Source organism: Diabrotica virgifera, chromosome 5 (genome assembly GCF_917563875.1).
Source record: "Diabrotica virgifera virgifera chromosome 5, PGI_DIABVI_V3a".
Lineage (NCBI taxonomy): Eukaryota > Metazoa > Arthropoda > Insecta > Coleoptera > Chrysomelidae > Diabrotica > Diabrotica virgifera.
The window spans coordinates 147,236,198-147,260,330 of NC_065447.1; the positions used below are offsets into that span (position 1 = coordinate 147,236,198).

The window sequence follows — 24,133 nt, forward strand, 5'->3', positions numbered from 1 at the left end:
TCCTTTTTTTCCCTACTGGTCTCCTGTTCAATATCATCCTGGTCATTCTATGCTTTTCCAATCTTTGACATTCCCAGTCATCTTTAGTGCAATCACTGAAAGTGGATATGAGCTATTACCTCCGATTTCGTTGAACCTCCATCGATTTGCATGAAAATTGGTGAGTGGTTAGAGGATATCTCAAGGAACAAAGGTGACATGGTGCTAACTTGCGCTTTTACCCTGGGGGTGGATGCCACCCCTCCTCCGAGGTGAAAATTATTTTATTAAAAATAACCCCACAATTCGATGGAGGGACAAATTATAAGCAAAATTTGTTATATAAAGTTATTAAAATAAATCAAAACTTTTTGAATTATTAAATATCAAAGATTTTAATTTTTCGTCAGAAAAATGCATGTTTTTAACCGATTTTTCATAAATAATTCAAAAACTATAAGTTTTTACAAAAAAGTTATTATTACTAAAATTGAGGCTAATAAAAAAACAAATAAACTCCCTACTAGAGAAACTTTTCAATATTAAGTAAAAGTGAGTTATAAGTAATTGAATATATATTTCTTTCGTCGAGTACCCAAATCTAAGTATTCAAGCGAAAATAACGGGAAAATGATGCATTTTATAACATAAACTTATAAAACATTTGTCAAAGTTCTTAGAAATATCTATCAAATAAGCCCTCGAACAAGTTGATAGCATTAAAATTTATGCACCAAAATGTTTCAAAATTTATCTTTTAAAAATGTTTCCAAAAAATGTTATTCTTTTTTGTAAATAACTCCGTTAATTTTTAAGATATCAGGTTTAACTAACAATTGTTTAAAATATGATTCCAAGAGCTATTAAAAAACGTCGAATTTAGTCTTTTAAATCTCTTACTTTTTTTAAAAATAAAAGGTTAAATGGTCCCGGTTACATGGTTCTCGCAGCAAAATTTAAATTTTAAACGTTTCTATCTCGGTTATTTTTTACTCTATGGAAATAGTAAAATAGGTAAAATATTTCGAATAGAAAGAGATAAAATTTTGTTATTTATCATTTTTTACGTATATTGAGTATTTTTGGAGCTATTATCAAAAGAAAATGAAAAGTACGATAATTTTAAAAACTCTGATTTTTTAAATTATATCTTTTTTTTCAAAATTATGCATTCTAAACCAGTCAAAATTGTGAAAATCATTAACTATGTTAACCTAAAGAAATTCTTGTGAGGATTACTACAAATTTAAATTTTTGTGGAAATGGCGCATGTTTTATTTTTCACTTTTTCCTAAAAAAATCGAAATGGTTCTCTTATTTTCATCATAACTTGCTTAATTTTGATGATGTTTACTTTTACTGGAGCTCATTTGATAGGTATTCCGAAGTACTTTGGGAAGTGTTAAACAAGTATATTCTATAAATTGCATCGTTTTCTCGTTATGTAAGCTTGAATATTTAGATTTGAGTACTCGTCGAAAAAAATTTACATTCAATTACCCATAACTCACTTTGAAATAACATTAGTCTAGTTCTTTAAATGAGAAAGGTATTCAATTTTTTATTATCTTTAATTTTGGTAATAATAACTTTTTTACAAAAGCTTATAGTTTTTGAGTAATATGTGAAAAACAGCTTTAAAACATGCATTTTTTTCAAGAAAAAATAAAATCTTTGATATTTAATAAATCAAAAAGTATCGATTTATGTTAATAACTTTATATAACAAATTTTGCTTAGAAGTTGCTCCTCTCTATCGATTTCTGGTATTATTTTTAATAAAAAAAAAATTTACCCCCGAGAAGGGGTGGCCTCCACCCCCAGGGTAAAAGCGCAAGTTGGCATCATGTCACCTTTGTTCCTTGAAGTATCTTCTAACTACTCACCAATTTTCATGAAAATCGATGAAGGTTCAACGAAATCGAAGATGAAAACCTTCAGTGACTCTACTACTTATTCTATGCGCCTTTATTATATAGGGTGAGGCAGATAAAGGGCCTATTAGAAATATCTTGAGAACTAAAGGTAAGAGAATCATGAAAATTGGAATACAGGGGTTTTGAGGTATGAAATATTTAATGAAAATATTTTGGTCTCTTTGCTACTTCCGGTTATACCGGAAGTTGATTGTAACTTCGTTTTTTCAAATGGGACACCCTGTATATTTTTACATTTTTGGATTCTGCTCGATGTCTTCTTTCTTAAAATATGAGGTTTTGTAATATTATACAGGGTAGTTTAAAAGATAATTACGGTTTTTTATAAATTTTGTAGCAAACTTAACACCCTGTAGAATTGTCCTGATTTGATATCAAAAACTTTATTTATGTTCGAGTGATTTTTAATATAGTCTATTATTATAAAAAATTATTAATATAGCGAAATGTTTAATTTTAGTATACAGGGTTGATCGAAACTCGGAATGAGTATTATCTGAGTTTTCTTAAATGGAACACCCTGTATTTTAGTATTGTAATAAAATGATATTTTATAGTACTTTTTTATTTCTTAAGCATTCCCCATACCTAACTGCTTTAATTTGTATGGTATTCGTAGTTCTTTAAGGTGATACAGTAGCGATCAACAGTAGCCAAAACGCGTTCCAAGATTGCGGCTGTAATTTTGAATATTTTTTCGAGATATTTGGCACACGTATTCGTAATATAATAAAGAATGGCGGTACAGAGCCCAATTTGAAAAATATATTAATATGTGGAAATTACTCTGTAATTAAATACAATATTAAAAAAACGAGGCTGTACCGCCATTAAGAAGAAAAAAAATACATTTTCTTCAAATAAACTTTTTTATCCGATGCCTAGATTTTGTGTCATTTTGGAACTACTAATGAAATAAAAAATTTTAGTAGTTCCAAAATGACACAAAATCTAGGCATCAGATAAAAAATTTATTTGAAGAAAGTGTATTTTTTTGTTCTTCTTAATGGCGGTACAGGCCCGTTTTTTTAATATTGTACATAATTACAGAGTAATTTCCACATATTAATATATTTTTCAAATTGGGCTCTGTACCGCCATTCCTTATTATATTACGAATAAGTGTGCCAAATATCTCGAAAAAATATTCAAAATTACAGCCGCAATCTTGGAACGCGTTTTCGCTACCTGTTGATCGCTACTGTTTCCTCTTAAGCCAAACATTAATTGCAACAAAAATTACGTGAAATTTTATTAAGTTTGCCGTGAAAATAATCAATCATAAATAATTTTTTTAAAATAAGTACATGTTATTCTAGAATGACCCTTAATTTATTAATATTGGATAAGATACCAAAATGCCTACGTTGTTAAGATGTTGGTGCATAAAATATTAATTAAACCATACCATTAAACCATTTAAATAAAAACAAACCATATTCTACCCAGTTGGCTATGGCTTTGACACTAAACTTGATTAAACATTAGACATTATATTATTTTTATAGTTCCAGTTGCTTTGTTACCATTACTAATATAAATTTTTGTAATGGGGAACTGATTAGTAAAGTTTTTGTTTTAGGAGAGTATAACAAAAATGTATTACTAGCAATAAGAATTTATCATCTGCATCTCCCTGATAGATGACAGCCAAGAAGAGAAACTTTTCAAAGTTTACTAGAATAGTTTCGACGTACTGGATACTTAGATTACGAGAACGTTCATACTAATATGCAGATTCTCAGTAATACTAACATTTAATTCATTTTAATTTCAATCATTTAAAATAGTTTTTGTTCGATCAGATTTCTCGTAATCTAAACTTCCAGTTCGTCGAATCCGCTCTAGTAAATTTTGAAAAGTTTCTCTTTTTGGTTGTCATCTATCATGGAATTGCTGATCATAAATTCTTATTGCTAGTAGCACATTTTTATTTGTTATGTTCTCCTAAAACAAAAAAACATCTAAATCAGTTCCTCATTAGAAAAATTCATATTAGTAATGGTAGCAAAGCAACTGGAACTTCAAAAATAGTAGAATGTTTAAGCAAAGCAAATGTTTAAGCATATTTAGTGTCAAAGTCATAGCCAACTAGATAGAATATTGTGTGTTTTTATTAATATTAAACACACCAACAATCTTAACTGCGTAGTTATTTTGATATATCAACCAGTATTAATAAATTAAGGGTCAGTCGAGATTAATATGTATTTATTTTCGAAAAATTATTTATGATTGAATATTTTCACGGCAAACCTAATAAAATTTCACGTAATTTTTGTTGCAATTAATGTTTGGCTTAAAGAACTACGAATACCATTCAAATTAAAGCAGTTAGGTATAGGGAATGCTTAAGAAATAAAAAGGTACTATAAAATATTATTTCATTACAATACTAAAATACAGGGTGTTCCATTTAAGAAAACTCAGATAATACTCATTCCGAGTTTAGACCAACCCTGTATACTAAAATTAAACATTTCGTTATATTAATAATTTTTAATAATAATAGACTATATCAAAAATCACTTGAACATTAACTGGGTTTTTGATATCAAACCAGTACAATCCTACAGGGTGTGAAGTTTGCTATAAAATTTATAAAAAACCGTAATTATCTTTTAAACTACCCTGTATAATATTACAAAATCTCATATTTTAAAAAAGAAGACATCGAGCAGAATCCAAAAATGTAAAAATATACAGGGTGTCCTATTTGAAAAAACGAAGTTACAATCAACTTCCGGTATAACCGGAAGTAGCAAAGAGACCAAAATATTTTCATTAAATAGTTCATACCTCAAAACCCCTGTATTCCAATTTTCATGATTCTCTTACCTTTAGTTCTCAAGATATTTCTAACAGGCCCTTTATCTGCCTCACCCTGTATATAGGGTGTCCCAAAAGTAGCGGAACGGTCGAATATTTCGCGAACTAAACATCGGATCGAAAAACTGAAAAATACGTTTTTAATCATTTTCAAAAATCTATCCAATGACACCAAACACCAATTCCCTCTACACCCCCTGGAGGTGGGGTAGGGGGTAACTTTAAAATCTTAAATGGAAACCCCCGTTTTTCTTGCAAATTTGGATTCGTTATGTAAAATTAGGCAACTTTTATTCAAGACATTTTTTCGAACTGTGGATAGATGGCGCTATAATTGGGAAAAACGATTTATCCTGATACCATAGGTAAAATTATAGAAACGGTCTAATATCTCACGACGTAGACTTCCAAATGAGAAGCCAAAAAACAGATTTTTAATCTTTTTCGAAAACCTATCGAATAACACCAAACATGACCCTCCAACCCACCCTCTGGAGGTGGGGTGGGGGGTAACTTTAAAATCCTTAATAGCAATCCCCACTTTTATCGCAGATTCGTATTCGTCATATAAAATTAAGCAAAATTTATTCGAAACATTTTTTAAAATTTCTGATAGATGGCGCTAATAAATCGTATTTTTCCAATTAAAGCGCCATCTATTAACAATTCTAAAAAATGTTTCAAATAAATGTTGCTTAATTTTTCATGACGGATCCGAATCTGTAATAAAAAGTGGGGGTTGCTATTTAAGATTTTAAAGTTACCCCCCACCCCACCTCCAGGGGGTGGGTTGGAGGATCACGTTTGGTGTTACTCGAAAGGTTTTCGAAAAATATTAAAAATCTGTTTTTTAGTTTCTCATTTGGAAGTGTATTTCGTGAGATATAAGACCGTTTCTATAATTTACCTATGTTATCAGGATAAATGGTTTTTCCCAATTATAGCGCCATCTATCCACAGTTCGAAAAAATGTCTTGAATAAAAGTTGCTTACTTTTACGTAACGAATTAAAATCTGTAAGAAAAACTGGTGGTTTCTATTTGAGATTTTAAAGTTACCCCCCACCCCACCTCCAGAGGGTGTAGTGGGGGTTGGTGTTTTGTGTCATTGGATAGATTTTTGAAAATAATTGAACACGTATTTTTCAGTTTTTCGATTCGATGTTTAGTTCGCGAAATATTCGACCGTTCCACTACTTTTGGGACAACTTGTATATTAATAATATAGGTATGCAAAGTCCGCAGATAGTGTGCTATTCTTTTATAAACAAAATGTCGCTCGCAAATCGTGTTTTTTTTTTCAATTATTGCTCTATAGTCTATAGCTACGAAAATTTTAACTTTACATCAAAAACACCCAAATAAAAATTCACCGTAGTCACCCATTCTGCATAGGGACATGTTTTTCCCAATTTGCTTCGACGAAAATATTTCTCGGAAAATGTTGGTTTTCCCAACAAAATCTTTAATTTTCAACTAAAATTTTAGGTAAGTAATTATTTATTAATAATTAAATAACTTGGAGACATAAAGCCTTTTTAGTATAGATTATATTTCCAGAAGCCGATAGAAATTGAATAAATAGTTTAGCAACAATTACTTACTTACTTACTTAGTCCTAAGCCTTTCTACCTTTAGGTGTAAGGCTGTTAGCAACAATTAAGTTGTTAATTAACAGTTTACAGTCGCAATAATAACCATAATAATTACGATTCATCAGAGTAACTGATTGGCACTAAACCTGCCTAACTTACTTCACCGAATTGAAATTCGACTATTTAAGCGGTCTTAGGAATGTTTTAGAGAACTATAAACAATTTTTTGGCTTATTATATAGCAAACATTAGGTTAAAGAAAATAGAATCTTAAAGTTCAAAATCGGTCTACGTTAAAAATATATATTTTCTCGGCTTCTGATGGAGCAATTTTCTTCCCAAGTAACTCGAGTAGGGCCACCTAATTAACGCATTACTATCTGTCAAAGTTGCTTTAATTTTGTTATAATAAATTTATTTATTTATTATAACAAACATTTTTAATTTGTTTAAACAAATATTGTTTAAATAATTATACAGCTTTCAAATGAGAATATTTGTATTTGGAAGGTTAAAAGGTACACCTGCGTTAAGGTTTCTTTTTAAAGTCCACGATTGGAAAAAATATGTTTTAAGGCGGGTTGACATTACTAGTGAATAACGAACGTGGCTCACGCTTACGTATTTTACCTGTGCTATTGTTAGATATTTTATTATCTATTTTAAAACTCGAGCAGTACATTTTGTATCTATGCATTGCATAAATACAAATGTACTTCTCTAATGAGAGATATATAATTTTATTTTTAAATTAAATAAGCATATTAAGTATAATTCAAAGAATATTCAAAAAAAATTCAAGAAAAAATATTGAAAAATAAGCCAACGGTGGCAAATTTTTTAAAGTCACCTCTAAAGAACAATGAATTTTGCGGTGGACATCATAATTTATCATTGGTTCATGGTAGACAAAAAATTCAAAAAGATTTTATTACCTTATTAGTTTCTCGAGGTAACGCTGTCAAGTTTCTTTTAGGTTTAATGATTTTTGACTTTTTAGTATCATTCAGAAATCAAACGAACGAAATTTTTTACAGAAAAAAAGGGTGAAAATCAACATATTTATTATTGTTAAACAAAATATAAGCACAAAACAAAAAATATCTCGACAGTGTTACCTCAAGAAATGTCTAAAGGAAAATATGTAAAAAATTCCAGGTGAGTTGGTCAGGTATTTACAATGTTACAGGCTTGAAAAAAGCAATTTTGAGAAAAACGCTTTTAAAGTATTGTCAACATTTATTTTCAATTTTTGTTTGTCTGTCAAATCGTAAAGTGATCCATACCGGAATATGATTTTGAATCGCGGGGTAATTTACGAAAGAAAATGAGAACAGCTGTTGACCGTTTCTCACTACGCTCAATCGAGCTAGCGCGAAGATGCTGCAAAACGAGTCGAAGGTAGGGAGATAGTGTTGAATATCGCTATCTTCGACTCGCTTTGCAGCAGGTTCGCGTCAGCACGCTTGCACGTAATGAAAAACAGTCAACAGATGTTCTCATTTTCTTTAGTAAAGTACTCCGCGATTCAAAAAGATATTCCGGTGTGCATCATTTTACGATTTGATAGACAAAAAAGAAATTGAAAATAAAAGTTGATAATACTTTAAACGCTTTTTCCTCAAAACTGCTTTTTTAAAGGCTGTAGACATTGTAACTCAAAAACTGCTTGACCGACCCACTTGGAATTTTGTATATATTTTCTTTAGATATTCCTTGAGATAACGCTGTTGATATATTTTTTGTTTTATGCTTATTTTTTGTTTAACAATAATAAATAAGTTGATTTTCGCCCGCCCCTTTTTTGTGCAAAAAATTTCGTTGTTTTGATTTCTGAGTTTCGTTGTTTTGATTTCTGAGGGATACCAAAAAGTCAAAAATCGTTATAACTAAAAAACTCGACAGAGTTATCTCGATAAACATATAAGCTAATAAAATCTTTTTGAATTTTTTGTTTACCGTGATCCAATGATAAGTTCAGATGTCCACCGCAAAATCCATTTTTTTTGAGGTGTCTTTAAAAGTTTGCCACCGTTGGCTTACTTTCAATATCTTTCCTTCAATTTTCTTGTGTATTCTTTGAATTACATTGAATACGCTTATTTAATTTAAAAATAAAATAATTTTATCATACTATAAAAAAAATCACACAAATGTGCTTGAAATGTTGATTTCAATCCCTACGGCCCCCTTAAGGATAGCTATGACACGATTTTGATAGACAAGCCATGCTAGTCGTGTTTGTATCTGTATGAAATTTAATAAAAAAAATGTTTCATCCGGCAAGCAGATGGGTACATTTAGACCTCCTATTCGGATCTTAGACTATAACAAGTAATAATTAAGGTATGTACTAGAATTACAAAGATCAAAGAATAATACCTAATGAGAAGAGTATGTAGACGACAAAAAAGAGAATATAACGAAAAAATAGTGCAAGAAATAGATGAAAGATTTCAGACAAAAAATATTGTCATTTTATCAATACTTAAAAAACTGAAAGCGTAATTTTACGCAGAGCCGATTCAAATATACCGGTCTTAGCCGGTGCCATGCGCGCACGTCCAAATGTCTAACAAAGCATATCAGTTGGATGTCAGTCAGAGATATTGCTACACGTGCTTACGAATTTCGGTTGTTATGGAGACTTTAATAATAATACATAGATTCCTATAAGAAATAGCCGTGCAAAGTGTAACAAAGTAAGCGTTAATCTTTCTTGTAGGGGAGAGCGGGTATAATTGTAACGCGGTACAAATGTAACATTGCTCATAAACATGTTGTTTCTGGTCTACTAAAGCTGGCAACGCTGCATGTGAGAAAGTATAGTGATGGAATGTTGACCGTAGTTTGGCGATGTTAAGTGAGGGAGTTAAGTTGTTAGATGAAAATATTGGTTTTTATGCCTGGCAAGTAAGATTAATTAAATTTTGTATTTTTTTGGATTATTTCATTCATAGGAGATTCTGACCAATAGAAAGCTACATAAATCTAAATTAAATTGATAATTTTTGATAATTTCCCGTCGTCAAGTATATTACGTCAGATCCCCTTTGTTGCTATGAAAAAATACATTCAGTGACATTAATGACAATTAATGTTTTAAAAATTATAAAAGTGATGACTTTTAACCGTAAAATATTTATACCTGTGTTTATAACTGTGTGCTTAATTGTACTAATTTGTACTTACATAAATAAATTGCAATAAAATTTTGGTTTTGAACATTTTTATTCATGAAATAATCGCAAAAAATTGCACTCGATCTCTAAAATTAATATAGAGTTTCTGCCCTCGTGACACTTTGACATAATTATTTGACACAATTAAAACTGTCAAAGTGTCACTCGGGAAAAATTCAATAATTTTAGAGCTCTTGTGCAATTACTACTGATAATCGTTCTAGTTTTAGAGTTATTTTTTAGAAAGAGTGGCATAAGAATTGACTTATATTATACATTTATCAATATATTTATTAAATTGAGATTAGATTTCGTGATGTGTTATAAAATTCTGCTAAACCATTGGCATGTCGTTGTGGTACAATTGTAACACTAGCAACTGGTACATTTGTAACATTGTAACGTGTATTACCCATACCAGTATTTATATACATACGCATTATATTATGTATGTTTCATTATGTATGTGATATATGTATGTATGTGTATCACTATGTATGTGAAATACATATGTAGTATATTATATATAATGTTTGTGTGTTTTGGAATACAATTTTGATTTATATGTTCATTTCAAGTAGTAGTAAGTAGGTCTTTATGTAATATTTAATTGTTTATTCGTTTACAAGACACCTGTTTATAAATACTTATTTTGGGAATAGGTTAGATAAAATTCGATGATCTTGACATTGTTACATAATTTGTCCCATTTATGTGTTACAATTGTCCCTCAAATGGGTACAGATGTAACACTTGTTAAGTTAAAATGATGCATTTTTCTAGTTACCTAATCAATAAGACTTACAAAATAAAATTGGACATTGAAGTTAAATGTTCAAGCTATATTCCCCTATTTTTATATCCCACTTATATGGAACCCATTTTTCAATAAAATATTACAAGTAAAAAATTTGACAATTGTACCCACTCTCACCTACTCTTGTTTTTATCTTATCAGATGGAAACATGATCCTTACTGGGAATTTGTTTGTTAATTGTATGTTCATTAGAATAATAGGCTTTCTAATATTTTATAACATTTAAGTACGTAGTTACTGTTGTATGGGGTAATATTACGCACACAAGATTAAATTTCTAGAAAATGAAACTGAGGAATCGGAATATGACGAGAAAGATATATGTGATGATGATGAACTAGATTACTAGATGATGTGGATCAGACTAGCCCCGAGGACATCTGCCTGATTTGTGGAGAATTCGGGAAGGACAGAGATTTGTGCATCTTGTTTAGGTTGGGCCCATGTCCCTTGCACTGCGAGAGAAAGTTCGAAGGACTATATATTATGGCATATGTGTTGAATAATTACTCAGTTTCAATTATAAAATGTTTTGAAATAAAAAAATCATACTATATAATTTTTATAATTTGCGTAAATTTGCCCGATACACTGCGTAAAATTACACACATAGATGGGTAATTTTCCGCATCAACCAAAAAAATTTAATTGATAATTTTAGAATGTGTATTTACCGTTTGAATCTGTGTGTCTTATTTACATCTAGGATTAACTTTCGTCAGTTGACTATATTAATTTGAATAGTTTTAATAATTTAATAAACAACAATAAAGACGATTTTGCTAAGTGCGTAGAATTCCCCCACCTTCCCCCATACATGAAAAAAAAAAGATAGAACACTAACGAGTGAAAAAGAATCAGTGATGGGTATATGGAAGCGACATTCCAGTGAACTACTGAATTAGTAAAATATAGATGAGAATGAAAATTTCCTTATAGATGATGATAGCATAATAATAGATCTGCCTAGAGAAGCAAAGATTAAACGTATAACCAATGTGCTCAAAAATTACACAAGACTGGGAGAAAACGAAATACATAGCTGCGAGATGAACATTACCAACAGTCAGGATTAGTAATAAATATGGATAAGTCAGAATACTTCATAGTGGGAAACGAAGACATTGAAAACCTACCATTGGAGCAAGGACATATTGTTGGTGTGAAATAATGCAAATATCTGGGAGGTATATTTAACAAACGAGGAAATAGTGAAGACGAAATACAACACAGTGTCAATAAAGGTAGAAGCATCACTAGATCCCTCAATTCAATCTTATGGGATAAAGACATCAGAAAGGAAGCTAAGAGAAGAATATATGAAAGTATAATGAAGAATGAAGAGCGCTACAATCTATGGTGCAGAAGTTTGGGACATAAGTGCAAGAAATAAAAAGAAGCTACTTAGTACAGAAATGGACGTTTTAAAGAGAAGTTGTCAGGTTTCGAGATTGGAACATGTAAGAAAAGAAACAATTAGAGAACGTATTAAGGTGGAAAAAACTATAATAGACGATATTGAAAAGAGACAGCTGACATGGTTCGGTCACGTTTAAAGAATGAATGAGACTCGCTGGTGGAGAAAAATATTAGAGTGGGTCCCACCGGAGAGAAGAAGAAGAGGACGACCACGGAAAAGCTGGAGGGACACTATTCAGGAGGCAATGGATTCGAGGCAGTTAGATGAAGATATGTGTTACGATAGACAAAATTGGAAGCTGGGTATGGAGAGGCGGCGACAGCTGTAGAAATCCATTATATATGATATTTAACAAGTTGATACCTCTGTAGTTTTCTGGCTGCTTTTTATCTCCCTTTTTGAATAGTAGAATTATTTCGCTCGTTCTCCATTCTTCCGGTATTTTATTCTGTTTTATGATTTTGTTAATTGTTCTGTCATTGCTGCTCCTTAATATTTCAGTAATTCGTTTGATATTCCATTCTTACCTGCAGCTTTTCTGTTCTTCAGCTTTTCAAGTTTTTTCCGAACTTCTTGTGTACTTATATTAACATCTTCATTTGTGGTAATTTCTAGTGTTTCCGGTTCTAGCATCATTTGTTCTTAGTTTCCATTGTTTATTATATTTCAAGCAATTATGCTCTTTTAAAAAAAGATTATAAGTCATATATATGTGGTGGAATTTATTAGGTTTCAACGAATGCTTGTAGTTTATGGGAATGCATGACGGCCTGCTGAAGACCATTAAGTATCATTGCCCAATGAATCGAGATCGAGATCAATGCAACGGCTTTGTCGGACAATATAAAAACACCACCAAGGAAGGATAGTTCTCAGTCGCTTCTTTTTCTTTTATATCGGTTTTACTTTGTCTATTTATTGTGAATAGTTTGAGAATAAAATGATGCTGTACTTGGTAAGTTAAAATCATATGAATTCAAATATATGGAGATCTAATACAAGAGCAAGTCTTAATCTTGTGGTAGAATGTAATATCGTTTAGTCTTAATTTTTGCGGTGTTCATGTTTAGCATTATTGGCTAGCGGTTATCCCCATAAGCAGAGCATAATCCGAATAATTCTTTTATGCATTTCCACCACACCAAACAATTTTGTGGTCCGGAAATTGTTCAAAAGCAAAAAAAACAATTTCCCGAATCGCTGCGAATAAAATTTTTTGAGCGACTCCCATCGAAATAAATACTTTTAGTCCGGTAAATGAACGGGAAATAAGGCGATACCGTGTAATTTTTAGGGTCAACTCCGAATTGCATGAAAATTTGGCTTTTGGTTCTACTTACCTTACCCTCCGCTTCAAAGTTGAACTTGTGCCGTTGGGTGCTTCTACTTGGGGGTGACAGTTAACCCTTTTCGGGGGTGAAAAACGCGCGTTTAAAATAATCCGGAAATGGATAAATTGACTAATTCTAAGTAACTTTCGTTCGATAGAGTTTTTTTAAGTCAACACTTTTCGAGTTGTTATTTGCGATTGAAAATGTTTATTTTTCGACAAAAAAAAAAAAGATTTTCAGGCGGTTTTTCGCAAATATCTCAAAAACTATTTTATCGAAAAAAGTATTCTAAGCAAAAATATAGAACAGAAAAAAACGAAAAACATTGTGTATCCGTGAAGTCTACAGACCCAGCAAAAACGAAGTCGTAGCTCATGAAACATACCTTTTTATTCGGCAAATTCCACATCGAATATTTCAACGTGAAATAACTAACAAAAAAATTAAACACTTTTTGGGAAAAAACCCCATTAAGTGTTTAAAAAAAAGCTTTATTTTTATTTTATATAAAAGTTTCTAGCATCAATACTAAGCAAAGTTAGACCTAAAATAAATTTGCCCCTTTTTTTTGGTAAAAAAAATCGTGAAAACCGTTTCGCACCCCAAATAAAATTAGTTGTTACAAACAATTAGCTTTACTTATGTTTTTTTATACGATCTCTAAGTTTCATCGGTTTAGAGTGCTTATTTTTGAAAGGGTTATAGTTGAAAAGGCTCGAACGAGTCACTAATCACGAGTGTATGCAAACTTTGAACAGCCATATCTTAACCAAATTTTGACTTAAAGAAAAACAAAATAAAACTAGCATATTTATAAAAGCAAATCCTACACTTTTTTATTCTTGCAGTTTTTTCGTATCACTAATACTTGTTAATTTATTTTGAAAAAAGAGCATTTTTACTATAAAACCAATTTTTTTTTAAATAAGCACTTCGAACCGGTCAAATTACAGATCGTATAAGCAATACACATACATATAAAGTAAATGGTAAAGCGGTAACGATTAATTTTATTTAGGGTGTTAAATAGAGAGAGATTTTCTTGATCTTTTTTTACCGAAAAAAAAGGTAAACTTTATTTTGAGCGTAACTCGTAGAGTTTTACCTATATAAAAAATAAAGCTTTTTTAAACAATTTACAAAAATTGCTTATTTTTTGCTTATTTCACGTTGAAATATTCAATTTGGAATTTAACGAATAAGAACGTATTTTTCATGAGCTACAACTTTGCTTTTACTGGGTTTGGAGTTGACCCTGAAAATTACACTCCCAAACGTTCATTTACTGGGCTATTTTTTTTCTTGGTAATTTTTCGAAAAATGTTTCCTTTTCGAGTTATTTGCAATTTTTTGGTTATTTTGCAATTGTTTTTCTAAAAAGATACTAAATGAATTGTAATCTTTATATTATTATGTAAGCTTTATAATCTTTAAACCTTTAAGTACAAGTAAGAATATTTTGGGAAGGATAAGTTGTTTCTATCTTGCTAAAAATATAGTTTTAAATTTAAACAAAGATTTCAGCGAGAGAGAAACTATTGATCCTTGACAAAATATACTTACCTGCACTTTAAGGTTTATAGATTATACCTAAAAGTTTTTGTACAATTCATTAAGGATTTAAAAAAAAATCCAAAAGTCACTAAAAGGCATTTTTTCAACAAAAATTTGCAAGTAACTCGAAAATAAGGCATTTTTCAAAAAAGTTACCAAGAGAAAAAAGTATTTATTTCGATGAAATTCGCCTAAAAAAGTTTTATTCAAACCGTTTCGGGAAATTGTTTTTTTTTTGGTAAGTTATTTGTTAATCTCAATTTCCGGCATTGAAAAAATTTAACAAAAATTTTTTGAGCTTTAATGTTTAGTGCGGTAGAAATACAAAAAAAATAGTCTTTTTAGGGGTAAACCGCTCGCCTAATCACCTCATAGGTAATCCTCTTGGTAATTTCTTCGTGTCACATTTAATAGGTTTTTAATTAATTTTATTGTAAGTTCTGGTCTATCTATTGTATAGACATGCGAGGTTTTCATGTTCACATCATAACATCTTATATACTCCGTGACAATAGAAGTGTGACACCCTAAACGAATAATTTCTTTAACTTAAATTTTTGGTAACATGGTAGATGTACATCACAAATTAACATGTAGGTAATAAAAAAAAATAGGAATATGTTTGGCGACCCCGTAGCTGAATACACTCCTGTACACGTCTAGGCATTGACAAAATGAGATGATCGGTGTCTGCTTGCGGCAACTCGTTCCAAGCAACTTGAACTTCATGGATTATGAAATATATTGAAGAACAATATGAATGTCAGTCAGAATGCAACTGAATAAAAATGGTATACATTTTTATTTAATAATATGAATATAATGAAGAATATTAAATCCGGTGAAGGGAGTGGCCACGGCAAAACATTAACGCCAGCTTCTTGGAGACAGTCAATAGTTCGATGAGCAACGAATATGTCATCAACATAACGCGCAGCTTTCATACTGCTTCGAAAAGTGATGATCGGCTACCATACGTGCCATAGGCAATATCCTCACAAACCATGATATGCCGTTCAACAGCAAACCTGATATCTCGTCACTCTCCACGGTGGCGTCTTACCAACCTACGACCATCGTGCATTCCTAAACAAAATCGCGATTCATCGCTGAATGCTACATGCTACATTATGCCGTTCTGCCACCCAATGCTGACGTTCTCTGCACCAATTCAAACGTTGATGACAGTGGTCCACAGTTCAAAGGAAGCAATTAGGGCTTTTTATTTACAGTCATTTGTTTCGAGCTTCTGTCATATGTTGTATAATCTGTGTATAATATTAATATATATGATCGATGAAAAGCCCTATAGTCCGGAGCCGAATAAAACCAGTCCAAAGGCTCGAATGCGACGGTATACGCTGTGAGCTCGTACGTAGAGGGGATATTTAAAAATTCGCGAGCGCCAGTAGTGACAAGTCTGTAAACGTTTACTGGAAATTTGACATAAATGTCTAAGTGATTATTTTAAATTTAAAAATAAAAACATTAATTATAAAAAATATTAGTTGGTCAAAGCTGTGGTATATATTTTTACCTTAACTATACTTACGTTTTAAATACTGAATTTAAGTTTTTTTAATGTTCCGTAATATGTAATTATAAATTAATCTATTAATCTTAGCGCCATCTACACGATAATTGTGAAAGTATCCGAAGTAAGAAATTAATATTTCATCAATAGAACGTCAAAATGATAAGCAAAATCTTAAAAAAAATCGATTACAATTTAATTACTTTTTTGCGTTGTAAATATTAAGCGATAACAATTAAATAATAAATTTAAAAATTACTGGTGAAAGTTGCATTACTATTCCGCTAGGAGCGACACCAGAGAAACTCAGAGCGTATACGCTCTGAGCTTCGCTGGTGTCGCTCCTAGCGGATTACTAATGCAACTTTCACCGGTAATTTTTAAATTTATTATTTAATTGTTATCGCTTAATGTTTGCAACGCAAAAAACGTAGTTAAATTGTAATCGATTTCACTACGATACTTTCACAATTATCATCGTTCTATTAATAAAATAGTAATTTCTTACTTCGGATACTTTCACAATTGTCGTGTAGATGGCGCTTAGATTAATTTATAATTACATATTACGAAGTATTAAAAAAACTTAAATTCAGTATTTAAAACGTAAGTATATTTAAGGTAAAAATATACACCACAGCTTTGACCAACTAATATTATTTCCTATTAATGTTTTTAATTTCAATGTTTTAAATTAATCACTTTGACATTTATGTCAAATTTCCAGTAAAAGCTTACAGACTTGTCAATACTGGCGCTTGCGAAGTTTTAATTATCCCCTCTACCTACGAGCTCATAGCGTATAGTGTACGATTGCTTAGCGATTTGACGCGTAGTAGCAAGATGGGGTAGCGGGTAGACTCTCTTTACGATCCCAGTAAAGACAAGTCTGCTTCAGGGATGCGCCCCTGCCCTTGCGTACGCGAGCTCGGCTTTTTCTCCCAATCCTCTTCCGGGAGAGAAGCGGATCCTAGTCCCTATATCCTACCCACCAACCCAAACCTACCCAAATCCTTCCCTCCTCAACCCGCACTGGACCAGCGTGAGGAGATAACGGTCCAAACCTTCAAGTCAATGGATAGCACAAAAAGAAAAGGCCCCCAGTCCCCAGCACTTCCCAAAGTCTTGATCAAGGCAGCGATCAAACAACAGACGGAAGAGGGGGTGCCAAGAATCCCTGGGCAGGACCCGGCTTCCACAAGATGACAATTTGGCTATGTTCTTACAATATTCGAACTTTGACGGACGACAATAGATTTCCAGAAATAGAAAATGAGCTAAAGGATATAAAATGGGATATCCTGGGTATATGCGAAACCAGAAGAAAAAGTGATGAGTATGTAATACTAAAAAATGGCACACATTTTATGCATAAAGGTGGCGAATACACTGGAGTGGGATTCTTGGTAAAACAAAACCTCACACAGTGTATCGAAGAATTCAAGCCCATATCAGACAGAGTAGCATACCTTATCATCAGAATTAATAAAAGAACCACTCTGAAAGTGATCCAAGTATACGCCCCAACCAAAAGCCACGATGAAGAAGAAGTAGAAATATTTTATGATGAAATAAGAACAGCTATAAAAACAAATAAAGCAAACTACGAAATACTATTAGGAGATTTTAATGCTAAATTGGGCAAAAAAAAAGAAGATTATGAACATTTAATTGGCAAATATGGCTACGGGCAAAGAAACGATAGAGGAGAAATGCTTCTCAATTTCATGAATGAACATAACATGTACTCAATGAACTCCTTTTTCAATAAAAAACCAAGCAGAAAATGGACATGGATGAGCCCCGATAAAAAGACAAAGAATGAAATAGATTATATCTTAACGAAAAATAGAAACCTAGTAAAAGACGTATCGGTATTAAATCAGTTTGACCTAGGAAGCGACCATAGACTAATAAGAACAAAACTAGTAATAAACAAAAAACTAGAAAGAAAAAGAATACATGAAAAAAGATACAAATGGACATCTGAAGAAATAAAAAATAGTGAATTTAATAAAAAGATAATGCATGCATTAAATCAAGTTAACATGCAGCAGATAAACTCCAATGATATTGATGATTTGAATAACCTTATAACCGAAACAGTGAACAAAAGCATTCTGCAACTGAAAAAACCAAAAACAACACACAATGAATTAGATAAAGAAATATTACAACAGATATAAAAAAGGAAGATCTTAAATAAATCTAACAAAAAGGGAACCGCAAAATATAGAGAACTTAATAGGCAGATTAGAAAAGGAATCAGAAAACAAAAAAGAAAAGAAGAAGAAAAATTAATAACAACAACTATTGAAAAAAATAAGAGTGTGAAATGCCTCAGACCGACACTAGGACGACGTCAGATAATATCATTAATGGGAAAAGACAAAAATGAAATTACAACTAGAGAAAACATACTGAAACGAATAGAAGAATTTTACACGGAACTCTACAGAACACATCAACAAGACGATGAAATGAGACCAGCACGGAAATTAATAAAAAATGTTGGATCGGAAATAATGCCAAAAGTAACAATTTCAGAGGTAACTACAGCATTGGGAAACATGAAGAGAAATAAAGCTGCAGGAGAAGATACTACAGATATGATATTAGAAGGAGGTGAGGAACTCATTGCAATTGTAACTAAGCTTATAGACAGTTGTTTACACCAGGGCAAAGTCCCTAAGAGCTGGAACAACTCTAAAGTAATCTTATTACACAAGAAAGGTGATAATCGAAAGTTGAAAAACTACAGGCCCATCAGTCTATTGTCACAACTATTTAAAATACTCACCAAAGTCATAACTACCCGACTAACAAGAAAATTAGATGAATACCAACCACATGAACAGGCAGGTTTTAGAAAAGGCTATTCAACTTCCGATCACCTGTTAACCACAAAAATATTAATAGAAAAATGTAACGAATACAAGTTTCCAGTTTTTATAGCATTTGTAGACTACGAAAAAGCTTTCGACACTATAGAACACACGGCCGTAATAAACGCAATGCAAAATTGTAGAATAGACAGCAGATATATTAACTTAATAAAAGAAACTATGAACCAAGCTACAGCTACATACTACCTAAAAGAAAATGAATACTCGAACCCTGTACCATTAAACAGGGGAGTCAAACAGGGAGACACTCTATCACCCAAACTGTTCACCTTAGTTTTGGAGGACGTTTTTAAAAATCTAAATTGGAAATATAAGGGAATAAACATCAATGGCCGCTATCTCAGTAATCTACGATTTGCGGATGACATAATCCTGATAGCTACTGACCTACAAGAACTGCAAACCATGCTTTCAGAACTACACACACAATCTTCTAAAATAGGACTGAAAATGAATTTAAACAAAACAAAAGTCATGCACTCCGAAGAAACAATGACAATAATAAACAACAAAGTTATAGAAAAAGTTGAAGAATATATATATATATATATATATATTGTTATATTTCCATTTGATATGAAAATTAAATTTTGATAATTATAAACAGAGTTCAATTTAATATAAAATATTTTCAATTTTCTCAACCACGGGCATATAAATTTAGAACAACCTGTATACAACAAATTGTTATATTTAATTTTAAGACGTGATTAGAATAAGCGTACGAAACTCGGAACAATGTGCTTAGATAAACAAAGTGAATGACGCGTGCCATTATCGTTCTTCTCGGAAGGTCAATCATTAGCCTATGCTAAATAAAACTCAGTGAAATAGATGATAGTTCATTATCGTTTTTCGCGGAAGGTTTCGATCATTAGCCTATGCTAAATAAGACTCATTTGAAAGAGAGAATAGGTCATTAAAATTTGTAAATAGTTAGAAAGTATTTTAGAATGGGAATTAAATATTTTCTTTTGAAATCCATTAAGCATATTTAGAAAGATTAAAAATTGGTTTTGAGGAATATTACGAATGAGAGTTGGTGGTGGAAGATTGATTTGTGAATCTGGAAGGGATATTTAGAAAGTAGGGGAATGGATGACAAAGTGAGATCAGAATGTTTTGAGCTGTCGAGAAGTGAAGTCGAGTAGTAGACGGTAGTGTTCGAGGAGTGAGATAGCCGGTGTAGTTCCGTGAGTGTGGAGTATCTATCGTGGAACGAGAAGTAGGCCAGGTCGAGAGTAAAAGAACCTCCTTGAGCCCAGAATGTCCCGGTAGCTGATAGCAGTTTCGAAAAAGGTAGAACACAGCATCACGACAAAAGCAGGAACGAGAGCTATTCGAGCTAGTTTTTCAAAGGAGAACATCACTGGAAGCCAGGACGAGGTTTGATCGCAGCCAAGGATAGCAGGAAAGGTTTTTGTGTGAGGACATTTTCAGTTCACCAGGAAAAGGTCAGTCTCATTTGTTTGGACATGAATGTATGGGTTTTTCGTATTAAATTCCACATAAAAAATTGAATAACATAATCAATAATATCAGAAAAGCTTCATCAAACTTAAATAGAGTTGTTCCTAATAACTCCTAATAGTTAAATGTTAATAAAAACTTTCAATTGAAAACCAAAAGGAAATAAGATTCCCATTTGTAAATGTTATGTTTAAGAATAATAAGAAATAGCAAATATCAAGCATTGATTGCCTTTTAAATAAAATAAAAAATATTTTGATTATAATTGTAACCCAGATGTGTATTTTTTTTACTCTTTTCTTTTCTATCCCGATTAGGAACCATTAAGAAATATTTAGAAGCCACGGAAGTAAGTAATTAATTTATAATTCGCCCTGAGATTGAAAACATATTGATATGTGATTAAATTAAGTAACATATAAGAATATTATCTCATATCAATAATCAAGATCATATCAACTGTCGTCCAACGTGGAAAGCATTGTAAAGTATTTCTAGTGGCAAATTTGAAGGATAGAAAGAGTAAAGCCGGTATTTGAAAATTTATATGCCTGTGGTAAAAAGTGAGATACTTACATTTGATAACATAAAATTTTAGATCTCTTTAGGTACAAATTTTACATAACTGATTTAATATTTTATTTTTACGATATTTACATTTGATATATTTATTGACAATTTATAATATTTGGGTAAAAAAAAAAGTCGTATTGGTAACATACTAGTAAAATTTCATATTTGGCGGGGATAATACTTCTTGAAAACAAATGTCTGTGACAAGAAGCCAAAGCAAGGATAACAAAAAACAAAAAGAACATTCAGACCAAGAAGATATTTTAGACACGACAATCATGGCATCAGAACAGCAAGAATTATCAGGAATAGATAAACTATTACAACTGATGCAACTCCAGTCACAAAAACTGGATGACAATCAAAGAGAAACAAAACAAGCAATGGATGAAGCAAAAAGGACGATGGATGAAAATCAACGTGAAACGAAACAAGCCATGGAAGAAACATCAAAGAAAATGGATAAAGTGGATCAAAAAATGGATGAAACACAGAAAAAAATGGATGACAATCAAAAAGAAACAAAACAAGCAATAGAAGAGAACAATAAGAAAATAGAGGAACGCATAGAAAAGTATGAAAAGGAAATAAAAGGATGTTTGACAACAATGAAAAACGAGATAGAACAGCAAGAAATGAAAATTAAAGATCACATGCAAGAACAAGAAATAAAAATGAAGGAGTTAACGAATTGCCAGAAAAAAGAAATGGAAAGTTTGGAAAACAAGTTGGAAAATGCTATTCAAGTAGACAGAGAAGAAGTGGAAAAAAGAATCACAGAAATAGAAAAACAAGTCACGGAAAACAGGACGCAACAGAATGTCGGAGAAAGAAGAGAAATGGTTATACATAGCACAGATGACGTGAAGATAAGGTTTGGCGGGGATGTAAGAAGATTACACCCAGTGCCGTTCATAAATAGCCTGAAAAAGAAAATACAGCACATCGGAAATTTCGTACAGCAAAAGAAACTATCAGAAACCATCTCAAATATGAAGCAAGCCTATGGTTCGATAGTAAAGAAGAAGAATTCGGCAATTGGCAACAATTTGAACAAAAATTTTTGAATTATTTCTGGGGAAAGGTCCAACAATTGGAAATTAACAAGGAATTGCAAAATGGGAAATACAATGATAGGATGGGTGTATCAGAAAGGACATATGCTTTGCAAATTTACAATAATGCAAAACATTTACAATATAATTACTCATCGGAACAATTAGTCGAACTGATTGCAAGACATTTCGAGGAAACGCTGGAAGACCATATCACATTGCAAAATTACAAAGACATAGATAGTTTATGCCAATTCCTACAAATAAGAGAATCACGTCTAAGAGAAAGAAAATCAAGAAGGTCGCGAGAAGATTACAGGCCCCGAGAAACACAAGATTACCGAGATAGAAATCAAAATAGGAGGGACTATACAAGACGAGATTTTAATCCCAGAAGGGAAAACGAAAATAGAGACAACGGAAGAGGAAATTATGAACAAAGAAATAGGCAATGGAATGAGGACAGAAATCGAGAATACCAGAATAGAAACACCACACGCTCAAATCAAGAAAACAGAAATAATGGTAGACAAAATGAACAGGGATATCGAGAAAACCGAAACAGATCCGACAGACCAAGAGAAAATAGAAGAGAAGTAAATAATACCCAGACAGATGAATATGACGGAGAGAGACATTATGACGAAAATATAAACAACGATGAGCAACCGGCGTCTTTTCACGACGGCGCTCACTAAAAACCAAAAATCAAACAGGAATCTTTTGTCACCCCAAGGAGTTTATTAAATTGGCAGGAAACAACGAAAAGAAAAATGGAGTTAATTTAAAATTTGTGGATCGATTTATCAACGAGAAACCAATTAAAATTATGATAGACACTGGATCTGAAATAACATTGGTCAACAGAAAACTAATAGAAGAAGTTAACTTAACAAATTTAATTTATAAAATACCTAGGGTAAATTTAGTGGGCGCAAACAAACGGACATTGGCAACTATAAATGAAGGCATACGAGTAATGGTACGACTGGGCAAGAATATGTATGCATTACAATGTGTAATAATGCCGAACATGTCACATGACATGATAGTAGGAGTGGACGAATTGGCAGAAAAACATGTAGTGATAGATTTTAAAAATAATACGATGAAACTAACAGAAGAAAAAGAAAAAGAACAGGACAAGGAACATGAGAAACAAAATACGGACGAATCAGGTAAAGAACAAACAGTGGAAATGAATTTGGCAGCGAAGCAAGGACAAAGAAGAAAAAGGAGAAAAGGTCAGAAAAAGATAAAAGAAAATGAAACCTGTGGCTCCTCAAAAGAAGAGTTGAGCCCAGAAGAAGAAAATTTGAGAGTATCAGAAACAAAGGAAACCTGGGATTCCTCAAAAGAAGAGACGGGCTCAGGAGAAGAAGAAATAAAGCTAAAAAATGAAAGTGAAAAGAATATGATTGAAACAGTGGTATTTGAAGAGGAGGTATATGCAAACGAGGATGCAGAATGCACGGTAAACATGTGTGAAGAATCTGAGAAAAAAGACAGAAAATTGATATGTGGAGAAGGGAAAGAAAAAGAATTGCGGTTGATGTTAAGAAACTACGAAAATTTGATCAATGAGGAAAACAGAGTGGCTAAAAAGTACGAACATTCATTTGAGGTGAAAAACTTGGGAAATTTTCGATCAAAGACTTACCCGATTCCATACAAGTATCGACAAGAGGTGAAAGAAGAAATAAATAAAATGTTGGAAGATCAAATCATCGAAAGATGTGATTCACCGTATGTTAACCCGATTGTGATAGTAAAGAAAAGCAGTGGAGAATTGAGATTATGTTTAGATGCCAGGAATATCAACCAGCACACTGTATCACAATATGAATCACCTCTAAACATCGAGGCCATTTTTGGAAGAATCACCGGGTCACACATATTTTCGAAAATTGACTTAAAACACAGTTTTTGGTTGATACCGTTAGCTGAAAAG

At 31.9% G+C, this 24,133-nt stretch overlaps 2 protein-coding genes across 2 annotated transcripts in view; one reads left to right on the forward strand and one right to left on the reverse strand.

Moving 5' to 3' along the window:
• LOC114336692 (MOB kinase activator-like 2) overlaps positions 1-24,133 on the reverse strand; it is a 392,967-nt gene that overhangs the window by 133,690 nt on the left and 235,144 nt on the right. The gene's annotated exons all lie outside the window — the stretch shown is intronic.
• The window catches only part of LOC126884494 (uncharacterized), a 58,100-nt gene continuing 46,531 nt past the window's right edge, over positions 12,565-24,133 (forward strand). The window contains exon 1 of the mRNA XM_050650431.1: positions 12,565-12,714. Coding sequence (XP_050506388.1) covers positions 12,700-12,714 — 15 coding nt within the window. The 5' untranslated portion in view covers positions 12,565-12,699. The remainder of the gene's footprint in view (positions 12,715-24,133) is intronic.